The sequence below is a fragment of the Muscardinus avellanarius genome (genome assembly GCF_963383645.1).
Source record: "Muscardinus avellanarius genome assembly, chromosome: 4".
NCBI classification, from domain to species: Eukaryota; Metazoa; Chordata; class Mammalia; order Rodentia; family Gliridae; genus Muscardinus; species Muscardinus avellanarius.
The window spans coordinates 62,659,596-62,673,273 of NC_137789.1; the positions used below are offsets into that span (position 1 = coordinate 62,659,596).

The 13,678-nt window shown below is 37.6% G+C and overlaps 1 protein-coding gene across 1 annotated transcript in view; it reads right to left on the reverse strand.

The window, feature by feature from the left end:
• CRISPLD1 (cysteine rich secretory protein LCCL domain containing 1) overlaps positions 1-12,575 on the reverse strand; it is a gene marked incomplete at both ends in the record, with an annotated part of 35,221 nt that extends 22,646 nt beyond the window's left edge. Inside the window, one exon of the mRNA XM_080695327.1 lies at positions 12,318-12,575. Within this exon, the coding sequence (XP_080551453.1) occupies positions 12,318-12,575 (258 nt within the window). The remainder of the gene's footprint in view (positions 1-12,317) is intronic.
• Positions 12,576-13,678: the final 1,103 nt, after the last annotated feature.

Here is a 13,678-nt window from a genome sequence, read left to right on the forward strand (position 1 = left end):
ACAAGGATAAGATATAGTTTTTATGTTTTTATGTCAGTGCCTTTACTGATTTGTTCACTGTTTTGTTAAATACTCTTTATTACTGGGGTTGCCACACAACATCAACAGACAAGAGACAGTCCAAAGAGTAACTCCAGGTTCATTCCTGGTCCCACCTCATAGCTGATGATCCTAGGATCTTGCTGCGCCCTCCATCCGCACTTGCCCACTCAGAAGCTCTGCTTCCTCCCTTCTAATTCTTGGCCTTTAAAATTACCCCGCCATCAGCAGAACTTCCCGTCTTACCATTTACCAGGACTAAGCTCTCGCCTAATTTTGAGATTTCATTTTCTACTCCCTCATCAACTACAGTGACTCAAGCAGTAGACCTTGAGGCATCTCATTGGTCAAGCTTCTTCATCTCTTTGAGTTCTAAGTACTTTTTAAAAGGGAGTGAATGGTAGCTTCTGTTTTCTTGCATTAATAGTTACAGTTATTAACTTATTTTTTAAAAAGGAGACTGTAATAATTGAGAAGAGAAAACATAAAGAAGCTGTATTCTGGACTCAACTACTCACAACACAACTTAAGCCTTGCTTCCTCAGGAAGCCTAAAGCTTCCCTTCTACTAAAAATAGGGGATCCCAAAACAGCAGCTGCCACATCACCTGGGGGCTTGTTAAGAACATAAAATGCTGGGATCCACCTCAGACCCACTGAATCAAAATCAGTATTTTAACAAGATCTCCAGAGAACTTCATGCATATTATAGTTTGAGTGATATTAGACTAAAGCACTCCTTATACCCCCCCCCAATAATATCTAGCTACTTTTCCCTGGAAAATATTTTTATCCCTAACATCCTGCTGATCAATTTCAAAATGCTCTAGTCAAAAACTTGAAATATATAGCATGCACCCCTATTACATAGATTGTATTAATTTTCATATTTTTCCCTAGAGGTTGATGAGCTGTCAATAAAGAAAATCTGTTGTTTTATTTCCCCCCACTAAGCTACATGGAAATCGCATCATATTGTTTCTATTAACTAGTTGAAAGAAAGAAGAAAAAACTGTAAGATTCACCAGTCTTATGTTTATACCTTTGGCCAGTTTAGTAACCCACTTGTCCAAGTTACATATTTGAGTCAATAGTTCCAAAATTTAATTTTCAGAGTTCCTATAGAATTTATATTTAGCACTCAGTTTATAATGCAAACCTCAAGAATTATCACCTGATTTGTATTAACTAATTTCCATGTCCTTTATTGATCCTCTTCTTTAATTATCTTTCTTATCCCTAGGAATTGCCTAATCAAATGTCTCCAAGGGTCCAGCAGTGACACTATATGCAGTGAACAGATAGAGCGGTGTGACCAACGGCAAGCCAGAGAAGGCATCGTTACTTTCAATTTCTGACTTGGGGAGGTTTGTGGCAACACTTTGACATACTGAATGTCTCCCTTATCTACCAGGCTTATGAACTTAAAACATTGTGAAACCAGCAAACCTGAAGTACCTCAAAACGTCTCATATGGCTGACCCACAAAGATTCTTATAGAGACTCTCCAAAATTACTATTTCATAATGTTCTATCCTTCAACCCTCTTCTTTCCTGCCCACTCAATCTCAGCAGTTGATTCTTTTTCAGCAGTTGATTTTGCATTCCCTTGTTCACTGAGAAAATATAGAAGCAATCATATAAAAATTCCCTTCTCTTTTATCAAATGCATCAAACTAACTGCTTCTGTTCCCAGTCTTACACTTTCCTGCTAGAATAAATGAATCAATTTTGTAGTTATATTTTCTCTCTCTAATGTCAAGTGCTTTCTTAACTTGTTTGTTCCCGTTAACCTAAAAGTATGCTCCTAAAATCCTAAGCAAAACCTTTCCCATATTGCCCTCTACTTTCTCTTCCATCTCTCCAATCTTCTTCACAGCATTGCCATCTTGCAGAGCTAAGGTTACTTCTCCACTTGGTCACCCTCCATTCTCCTCTTACCTCTTCAACAAGACTCCTGGCCACACTTTACCACTGAAATTTCTCTTAAGAAGTTTACAAATGGGCCTCTATATTGGCAAAATCTATTGTTGACTTGTATTTGTCTTTTGTAGCTTTTCAACAATACCAAAAAAAGGTGACTTCTCTTTCATTAATCTCTCCTCTCCTGTCTTTTGGGACTAACCTATCCTGTCTTTCCCTCCAGGTTGCTGAGCACTTGTTCTTAGCTTCTCTGTTGGCTTTCCCTTTCTTCTTGCCTGCATGCTACAAAGCACTGGGTGCCAGGGTTCAATCCAAGGCTGTCAACATGTATAAATAAAAATCTTCTCCTTGGATAATGTTGTCCATCCATTCAGTTCAGATAGTCCCTAATAATATCTATAATATTTTCACATTTTATCTCAGTTATTTTCATTACTTCCTGACCAATAAAAGTAACTACACTGGGTTAAAAGAAATCCCCAATTTCATCCTCACTATCTCTTGTCTCTCCTCTCATCTCAGCAAATGCTTCAACTATGCACCAAGGGACTTGTAAAACCGGAGGAACATCCCACCTTCCTTCTTATCCTTCATACTTTACTTTAAAGGAAAGCAAAAGCAAAACTAGATAGAAATATTATCAGTACGTGCACTAAAACAACCTACCTCTCTCAATCTTTGTCAGTCTCAGCCAATATCATCTTTTTCCAAATACAGTATTGGATTCCTAACACAACTCTCTGCCTTCAGCTTTTCTCCTTCTTCAGGCTATCCTCTACAGGGTGGCCAGAGTAATTTTATGACACTAGATATAAAAGCACATCAGTTCCTTACAAGAAATTGCTGAATGGCATTCCATTTCACTCAAAATAAAACCCAAGCTTCTCTTCACTACAAATTTCAAAAAGTCTCTGGACTGTAGTTATATGTCTTCTTCTCAATTACCCATTTTTGAAGTTTGGTCACACTGGCCTTCTTTGTGAAACTCCAACCTTGCTCTTGACAAGGCTTGTGCTTGGTGTTTCTTCTGCCCAGAATGATAGTCCCCGTAACTTTATTTAGCTCCTTATAATTCAGCTCTCAGTTCAAAAGCCAACAACTCGGAGAAGACTTCCCAACAATCCAATAACATTGGTTTCACAGCTCTCATTCTCTGTTGGCTCACTCTGCTTATTTTCAATAACTTGTTGAACCTTTTATACATTAATATATTCCCTAGAATCAAGTACAGTTCCTGGCACATAAACACTTAGTCAGAATTAAATGCATGTTCTAAAACACAACTTTACAATGTAGATAAATTTTTTAGTCAATTTAAAAAGCCTTCTTAAAATTTGAAGACAACAAATATTCAAGAAGATGTAATACCTTCACTAGACAATAAATCGTGTGCAATAGTTTTATATAAATTTCTGAAAGAAATATATAAGAACACAACCTAAATAATAGCAGAGAGAAAATGTCCATGAAGTATCACTCTTAACATTGACTACATATAATTATAAATAAATGTCAATTTTCATGAGGGCATTCAGAAAAAGTAATAGAAAAATTATTCCAAGAAATTGCATTTTCTATTGATCATTATCAAATTTCTAATTAAATTATCTTTTCTAGCCAGGCGTGGTGGTGCATGCTTTTAATCCCATACTTGGGAGACTAAGACAGGAGGATTGTGCAGGTTCAAAGCCAGCCACAGTTACTTAGTGAGGCTCTCAGCAATGTAGTGAAACCATTTCCAAATAAAATATAAAAGAGGTATAGGAGTGTAGCCCAGAGGTAGAAAGCCCCTGGGTGTCATACTTAGTTCCCCCCCCAAAAAAAGAAAAATATTATCTTTTCTAAAACTAGGTTGAAAACTTTGGGTTAGAAAAGAGTTAGCAATGTGGTTACCACCTGGCCATAGAGAAAGAGGTTGCATGTTTTGTGGACAAGTGAATGAAGAAACATACTGATGTCTTTCATCTCTTTTTTTTCTTTGAACCACTCATAGACCATTATGACTACCCAGAGTATGTTATCAAATCTCCAGTGGCTTCCCCGTTGATAAATATATTATAAAATAGCCATATTCTCATTTCCCATAAGCTTTATAAGCAGCATTTGCTAGAATTGATCATCCTTTCTGCCTTTCTGCACTTGGCTTTCAGGCCATCATGCTCCCCTGGTTTTCTTCTCTGTTCTCCATTCCCTGTGGAGCTCTTCCTCTATGTGCCCCCTTCCCCACTTTCAAGGGTGTCAAGGACTCACTTTTGAACACCTCTAACTATACTTATTCTCTTAAAGATCTCATCTCTTCTGATGACTACCACCTAAGTACTTATCAATTCTAACTTAGTGTTCGAGATTAGCCCACATAAATCTAATTTCCATTTCTATTTGCATACTTGACAAAGTCACTTGGACACCTACGCTGAATCTCAAGTTTACTATGTTCAAATCCGAGCTCCAGCTTTCTCTACCAAAAGCTGGTCTAGTCACATTTTTCCCCATTAAAAACCAGCATCCCCGCCGGGCGTGGTGGCGCACGCTTGTAATCCCTGTGCTTGGGAGGCGGAGACAGGAGAATTGCGCAGGTTCAAAGCCAACCTCACTGGCTTAGGAGATCCTGTTTCCAAATAAAAATATAAAATAGGTCTGGGAGTGTAGCCTGGAGGTAGAAGGGTTTCCAGGAACCCCAGTGCCCCCCCCCAAAAAAAAACCCAAAAAACAAAAAACAGCATCCCTGATGCTTCCAATTTCTTGGGTAAAAACTGTACAGTCACATCCTACATCTAAATCTGTTTGTACTCTTTCAAAAATGAAATAAAATGTCATAACCCATGATGATGCAATAATGATTTGGAAAGGAACTGTACTGTCGCCTGTTCTATGTCTCTTGGTAAAGTTCTCATCTGTTATGAGGGAGTAAATGACTAAATTAGAGGAATGAAAGGCTGATGAGGTAGGGAATTATCAGACACTTCTGTCTTGGGAGGTGATAAGCAGAGTTTGGGTTTTACTTCCTTTAATATTTTATGATTGTGTTGATAACATGGGTACCAAGTAATTGGTGATTTCTGGAATCTCTGTAACCATTCTGGAAGTCCCTGAAAGATGAAGGAGAGAGAATCTTCCCCCATTGAAATCTAAACCAAAGTGGAAATTGCCACAAGTTTTCAAAAACCTATAGCCAAAATAATTAATAAGTTCAATAGAACTGGGCTATAATGTCACTGTATGCCTACAGGTACTGCCATCTACACTATAATCTCCAAAAACCAATACATTAATTTTAAAGTATCAACATTTTTTTTTTTTTTTTTTTTTGCAGGCCTGGGGATGGAACCCAGGGCCATTCGACCTCTGAGCTACACCCCCTGCTTTATATTTTTATTCTTTGTTTTGAGACAGGGTATCACTAAGTTGCAGAGGGCCTCACTAAGTAGTTGAGGTTGGCTGTGAACCACGATCCTCCAGTCTCAGACTCCAGAATGCTGGGATTACAAGTGTGCGCTACCACACCCGGCTTATCAACACCTTTTAAAAATATTCAAAATAAGGTTCATAAACTAAAACTTTATAGATAAAAGTACTCAAAAGGAAGTATAACTTTATTATTTCTAACCAATACTATTAAAGTAAAATATGTTATATTTACATATATTTATATTATATATAATAACAAAATTAATATTACAACATTAATATTAATATAAACATTAAGTTAACTAATCAAGGAAACATTTCCACTGATATATACGTATGTGAAAATACCAATGCCAATCTCAATACTCTGTGTAGGAAGTGGGGTAGTGGGAGAGCCAGGGGAAAGAAAGCCCACCATGTACTGTGTGCATGTATGTCACTATCACTGTGAAGTATACTATGAGACTATAATGTAGCAATAAAAGTATTACAAAATAAAAAAAAATTAAAATACAGAAATTTGCTGGGTGTGGTGGTACACGCTTATAATCCCAGCATTTGGGAGGCTGAGATAGGAGGAACGCAGTTTGCAGACAGCCTCAGCTACTTAGTGAGTCCCTCTGCAACTTAGTGAGATACTGTTTCAAAATAAAGAATAAAAAAATATCGGGCAGGGGATGTAGCTTGGAGGTTGAATGCCCCTGGGTTCCATCGTCAGACCCCGAAAAAAAAAAAAAAACACAGAAATTTTAGTAGCTTTATATTCTATGAACCAATAAAGAAATTGATGTACCTCTGTCTATGAAAATACTATAAAAAGTTAAAAGTATTTATTTTTTTTGAAAATTATCAGTATATAGCACCAGAATACAGAGAAAACCACTGCTTTAGAAATCAATGGTTGCAATAAAACCTGAACGGCAATAAATTCTTGAAACTTTTACAGTAAAAAAAAAGTGTTTAAATGCTGAGCTATAACAAGGAGTTTTGAAGCCATACCTCTTCTGCTGCATTATTTTGGGTACACGTCAGTGATGACACACAATGTCAGAAAATATGCATTTATGAGAGTAAACAAGCAACCCACAAACTATAACACTTGCATATGTCAGCCCAGCATCATTCTATTCAACAAACTAGGTTGTCCATGGTCAAATTTCTGCAATTATATGTTGTTCTAAAGCATAGAAGGAAAAAAAAAACACCTGACTTTCAATGGCCTTAGAAAGAATGTAAGTGACAAGCTGGAACCAGGCCATTGTTTGTCTTGATGTGCACCATGGACTGAAAGTACCACAGGCTCAGAACCTCTGGTTGCCTAGCAAATGGAAAGGTATTCAGATATATTTCTACATTTGGCAAAATGTTGTACAAGGTTGTGCCCATCTCTCACCCATGTGAGGTGAGAGTAAACATGCCCAGCTATCAACCACACGACAGTCTGCCAACAGTCCTAGAAAAGATAAAGCAACAGTGGTAAGAGTGGGAAATGGCTTATATAATTGCTCGTGTGCCTTTTTATGTCAAGTACCCTGGTGGCTACAGTACATTCTAGATATAAGTAGACTTTATACAATAGTAAATCATTTGGATTTTTAATCTATAATGTTTTAAGAGGCCCATTAAGATGTGTAACAGAGCCAGGCATGTTGGCGAATGCTTGTAATCCCAGCATTTGGGAGGCTGAGACAGGAGGATCGCAGTTCTTGGACAGCCTCAGCTACTTAGTGAGGCCCTCCACAACTTAGTGAGACCTTGTCTCAAAGAATAAAAAATAGGGCAGGAGGTCAAATGCCCCTGGGTTCCATCTCCAGACATGAGAAAAAAAGAGATATGTAACAGGTGTAACAGGAGGTAAATACCCAGTGATTCATTTCACTATTTAAATTTAAAAACACTTGAATGCATTTATTACTAATTGCATGGTATAGGGCAATTTTTAGGCTCCCATGAATATTTGAAAAAATAGAAAACAAAAATCTTATCTTAAATTATTTGAAGCATTTATGCTTTCCACTCAAGTATTTCTAATGTCCTATGTCGATATCTCTGCTATTGATGGTATCCTTTGCTTCCAGAATGTTATTTTATTAATATTTTAATAAATCTTTTAATAAATCTTAACTGTCCTCCATCATTATATATAATGTTACCTATTCTTCCATCCATCCCTTCACTCATCAGGTATTTACTGACCCTACAATCAACAAACCTTTACTGAGTATCTGTTCTATGCATCTGTTCAGGCATTGGATTATTAAGATAAATAAGGTATCATCCCTTCGTTTCTAGGATTGCAAAGACTTGGAAAGAAAAACAAATATGTAAGTATTTCATTGCAACAAAAATTTATGTTATAAATAGGTTGCAATAAAGTAATTTAGGAGTGGGGTAGGAAAATGAGTGAGCAGAGAAAGCTTTACAGGAAAGACAATGCTTGAGTATCATCTTAAGGGATAAATAGTTTTCTAGGAGGAGACAAAACACATATTCCAGGCCCAGAGGATATCAAGTGAGCAAAGAAGAATAGAAGCATGAGAAAGAATGGCCACCATTAATAACAAGGAGTAGTGGACCCAGATCCAAGGCAGTCAAGGGCTATGGGACAGACTGGACTGCACCGCACTGGTGGTTCCTTTTACATGCTAATTAAGGAGGACTTTAACTTGTACTCTGCCAGGAGTTAACAGAACTTCTGTATAGCTGACCAGCACTGATCTGTTTGAGAAAAAGTCAGCTATAGGAGTAAAGTCAAAGGACAGGGGTTTGTAGATTAAGTCAGAAGTAAAGTAGGAACAGAAGGGTAATCTCCTTAGTGGAGAGCTATAGTACTAATGGCATGAGGCAAAGCTGGGCATGGTGGTGCACGCCTGATTTGCAGTACTTGGGAGGCTGAGACAGGAAGATCAGAGGTTCCAATCCAATCTTAGCAACTTAATGAAACATTGTCTAAAATAAAATAAAATAAAATAAAACTGGGATGTAGCTCAGAGGCAGACTGTTCCTGGGTTTGTTCTGCAGTGTGTATGCACACACACACACACACACACACACACACACACACACACAGAAAAAAGAGAAGAGATGAATTCAAAGACATTTTTTTTTTGGTGGTCCTGGGGTTCCTGGAAATCCTTCTATCTCCAGGTTACACTCCCAGACATCATATATATATATATATATATATATATATATATATATATTTTAATATAGGGTCTCTTTTTTAAAAAAAACAGGGTCTCTTAAGCCAGCGAGGCTGGCTTCGAACCTGCGTGATTCTCCTGTCTCAGCCTCCCAAGCGCGGGGATTACAAGCATGCGCCACCACGCCCAGCCCAAAAGACATTCTTGAGATAAACTCTATGAAACTTGGGAAGTAGTTGCATGATTGTTTTTGTATGTGGTGAAAGCAGAAATTGAGAATGTGTCCAAATATTTGTTTCTTAGAGATGACTGACCAGATGCCAAGGACATATCTAAGGATGAATCTAGGAAGGAAAGCAGGTAGGCAGTGAATTTTCTTTTTAGACATCTTCTGCTTGAAGATACCGTGGAATATTATCACATGGAACCGACCCACTGGACAACCTGAACTAGCACAAGGCATTGATGAGAGTGAGCTGTAGGGTAGAGACGCAGAATAAGGAGCCATGAGCACAAGATTGGATTTGAATTCAAAGGACTAGATAAGGCCCCATAGGAAGCACAAAATACAAAAGCAAAAACCTGGGGAACAAACTTTTAAGAGAAGAGTGAGAGAGTCAGGTGTGGTGGTGCATGCTTGTAATCCCAGCATTTGGGAGGCTGAGACAAGAGGATCGCGATATGCGAACAGCCTCAGCTACCACTTAGGCCCTCTGCAACTCAGTGAGACCCTGTTTCAAAATAGAGAATAAAAAAATAGAGCTGGGCTGTCGCTCAGAGGTAGAATGCCCATGGGTTTCATCCCCTGTACCACAAAAAAAAAAAAAAAAAGGAGATGAGTAAGAAACCAAGATATGGGAATGAATGAATAAACAATGGGGTCTCAAAACCCATGAAAGAGAAGGCGTGAAGAAAGTAAATCTGTTTCAATAGTTCCAACCATCCGGTCTCATTACAACCTGTGGGTTTTATATTTTGTCCCCAATCTTATGAATGAAAGAAATAATGCCAAATGGTTGCCAACTCCGAATTCATAGACAATAAGCAGCAGAGACAAAATATAAACCTGCTGCTACCCTGCTCCAAAGCCAGTATGTTTTCCTCTAACATTCACTGTCTTTTCAGTAACAGCTTCATTTGATGCGCCAAAGGCTCTAGTTTCTTTAATGGTAAGCTCAATGTAGATCATCTCCGTAGAAGTATTGCTGGTTCCTGTCACCCAGAGCTTGCTTCTCCCCTTCCTCAGACTGCCAAGGTCCATGCTTTCATCAGCCTAATCTGCTTCTAGCTCCCTGTCATGAGCCTGACACTTCTTTCCACCCTGCATTTGTCTGCTCCTCTTGCTCTAAGTGACACATACCCTCTATCTACTCTTTCCTACAATTCGAGGTGCTGACCGCCTTCAAAAAGCAGCATACACCTCATTGTCCCCCTTGATCATCTCTCAGAAATTGCTGTCTTGTGCTCTCTTGACATTATCCATAAACATGAAGAAAAAATTTTGTGTCCTTGTTTACTAGAAAATTTTCAAACTAATCTCTTCTTTCTTCTCAATGAACCCATAAGCTCTTCAAGGGGATATTGTACTTTCCAGAGTAATATTTAACCCTAGAAGTTAAATGAGGATAAGAAAAAAGTGGGGATATGATGTTAATAAGTGTGGATGTGACTTGGCTGCTATAGGACTAGAATAAATATCAATTGTAAATAAGGAGACGGGTTATTCAAACATGTAATGTGAAATGACATATAGGGTACAAATGGCCAAAGGTGCTGGCACTTATCATAAGATATTGCAGATTTTACAAGAAATAGTCCTTTAGTCAGTTTTTAATTTTGTTTTCTCAGAATAAATGCATTCTAAATACCTATTTGAATAAATTGTATTTTATAACATTGATCAACATCCGTATTTATATTGTCATAAGATATATGAATTAACTATATTTTCAATAAACAGTATTTTTTCAAACTTCCCCTTAAATGTGTATTCTTAAAAAAAAAAAAAAAAAGAATGCATTCTAGTATTATAGCAGGGCACTGAGCTCCTCTGAAGCTGGATTAATGGCCAAGGCATGGTTCCAGTGCGGATAGTATCTAAGGACAACACAACATAAACCCTGGCTGTTTTCTGAATCTACATTTCAAGAATAGAAAAAAAAACCCAATGGAACTAAAAAGAAACTCATATAAACATCCCAGACCAGACATCATACAATATGTAGTTATTATTTTTGGAAATTAGACATGAAAAGGAATCATAGAACTGTTCTTTCATGATTTCCATATTACTTAAGTCACACAAAAATATTCTCATATTTCCTTTTGTGGGTTTGAACTCCCCAGTTCTTCCTTACTTTAAATAAAAAGCAACTGAATACCTATCCCCTTTGAATAAGTATCCAGTGGCCTACTTGGAAAGGCTCCATAGTTGGCTCTGGTTGAAAGCATGTAGATGAAGAAGTCATAGCATTTTTCACTTTGGACATTTTAAAACACACAATAAGCAGAAATATGAGACCTTGGAGATGAAATATCCTTTATAGAATTTTGAGAAGCATTAATAATTTCCTTAGATACTGCATTTAAACATATGAAACATAAAATGGATTATATATGTCTTAGTAACACTGAGACCTTGCAATATGCCAGTCAATGAGCTAAACTTTACACAGGTTATCTCGTTTACTCTTCTCAACAACCCTTTAAGGTGAGCACATGGATAAGGAAACTGAGTAGACAGACATTGCTCAGTGCCAGAACTTAACCCCAGACAACCTGATTCTGACCCTAGTTCTTCATTTCTGATGAGTTCTCTCGAGTGCTACCCACTTTCTATGGGGGAAATATTTTTGCCAGTAAAAGTTAAAATAATATAATGTACTATTTTGTAGTAGGTAGTGAAAATAGAATTTCCATGTTTCTTGGAAGTCATCTCAATGGAGAATACCCAACTAATGCAGATGTGTCAAAAAAAAGCCCAGAATGCATTAAAATTAACTGTACCATGCAATGTATCCAAATAAAAAATATTATTTTCTAACATTCATTAAATAAGCTTTGGTATGGTCAGCTAGTGTTAATTAACACACTTTTTTAGTGCACTAACTCACAGAAATAATATAATAGAATTTTTTTAAGTTTTCTAGATAGGTAGGGCATGCTAATAGTCTTAGAGAAGTAATTTTGTTTCTCAAACTTGCTAATTTACACCAAGCATAAATATAAGATCATTAAAGGTAAGTTGAATATTTTTACTTAATCTTTTGCCCAGCCTTATTTTCATACTTCATAATTCACAAAGAATACATCAAGGAGCGGGGAGCCATTGCAAAAGCACGTTATCATAAAGCAATCACAGAAATGCATCATCTCAATGTCACATATTTTAAGAACATATTTTAAGGCCTATTAAGAAACTATATATACCAGCAATCCCAAAAGCTTCTTCAAATTTTTGGACTCTGAACTTTTCAGAGCCACCATTAATAAGATAGACTATTAGGGATTGACACATAATTGTTCTACTGAGTCGTTAAATGGCCAACACATCAGTTTTTTCAGCAGAATAGTAACATTCCTGGAAAGAGTAGAATTTAGAATATTTAGTAGGCACACTCCATATGAAATTCAAGTGAAGCACTAATAAAAGAATGTACAGAGGAAGATACCCTTGAAGAAAATCTTTATTTCATACAGGACAAATGGTGAAAGATTAAAGAATACCATGAATAAAACTAACCACAATGGCTAAAAGCACCAATCAACATGTCTTTAGTATAAACCACTTGAAAAGTGTTCTTACCATATATTCCATGTTAGAGGCTGTTGGATACACCTGACTTCGCAGCTTATTATGAAGGTCCAAGATACTCTGCATGTCATTGTCTGTGATGGCCCTTTTCCCTCTTTGCTTGGCTGTCCACCACTCGCCATCCTCATCCATGTACTTTTCCAAAAGTTTCTCCAATAAAGTGGCATTAGGAACCACCATGGCTGGAATTGCTCTTGCCATGAATAGCACTGTGGATACTCTGAGCCACTCCCGCGCAGTACACTTCATAATGAATGACCTCGGGGTTTCCCCGGGAAAATCTCCAAGACAGGGCCTTCCACTCCTTTTGGCTATAAAGACATGTTACTGTATTAAGATGAAAATACTGGAAGATATTGATTTTTTTTTTTTTTTTTTTTGTACTGGGGATGGAACCCAGGGGCTTTTTACCTCCGGGCTACACTCCCAGACCTATTTTATATTTTATTTGGAAACAGGGTCTCACTAAGTTGCTGAGAGCCTAAGTAGCTGAGGCTGGCTTTGAACCTATGTGATCCTCCTGTCTCAGCCTCCCACGTACTGGGATTATGAGTGTGCGCCACTACGCCCGACTAAGATATTGATTTTCTAATAAAAGCAAAAAAACAGAGTATGCCAGTTTGACTTGTCTCGACCACCTCGGCAAATAAACATCTGCAGTTTGAAATAACTTATCTCCAATCTATTTATTTATTCTGGAGGACTTTTCACAATACATTATTTCCACAAAATTTGACAGCTCTATTTTCCAAGATAACCACGAATTCAAAAATAAATGGCAAAAGTACTTTAGGAGAGCCAAAGCATGAAAAAAAAAATCCAAATTACAAGACTTTAAATGGCTATACATTACATATAGCCTGCAAACGGCAACATCTACTTAGGATGCTTTATTTTGATTTGGAGGTCCATGCTTCTCAAAAGAGTTTAAGGTGTTGTGTTTTTTTGTTTTTTGTTTTTTTGTTTTTTTTGTTTTCCTTATGAAAGCATTTTATTCCAATGTCCCGTTTCTGGTTAAGAGACATTCATAACAGCCATTACATTCTGAAATTGAATGTGAATGCCTTAAAGATGCACAAAATGCCTTAAAGAGCCCTGTATATCCATGGGGTACCTCGAAAGGGCCTAGTGAACCACTGCGAGTGAACGGTTCTTATCCTAAGAGGAAGTCTCTTTTTACCTGGGCGCGGGTCTAGAACTGGATCACTGTTTCCAGGAAAGTGTGTACCTAACCGGTGTCCTGCTCAGGGCCTGGCGGGCAACTTGGGGCTTCTCCCCGACGCCGCCGGCGTCTGAAGCCGGAGAGGCAGCGCAGCCCACCAAGACTCTACTCTGAAAGGACGAGCTGGGCT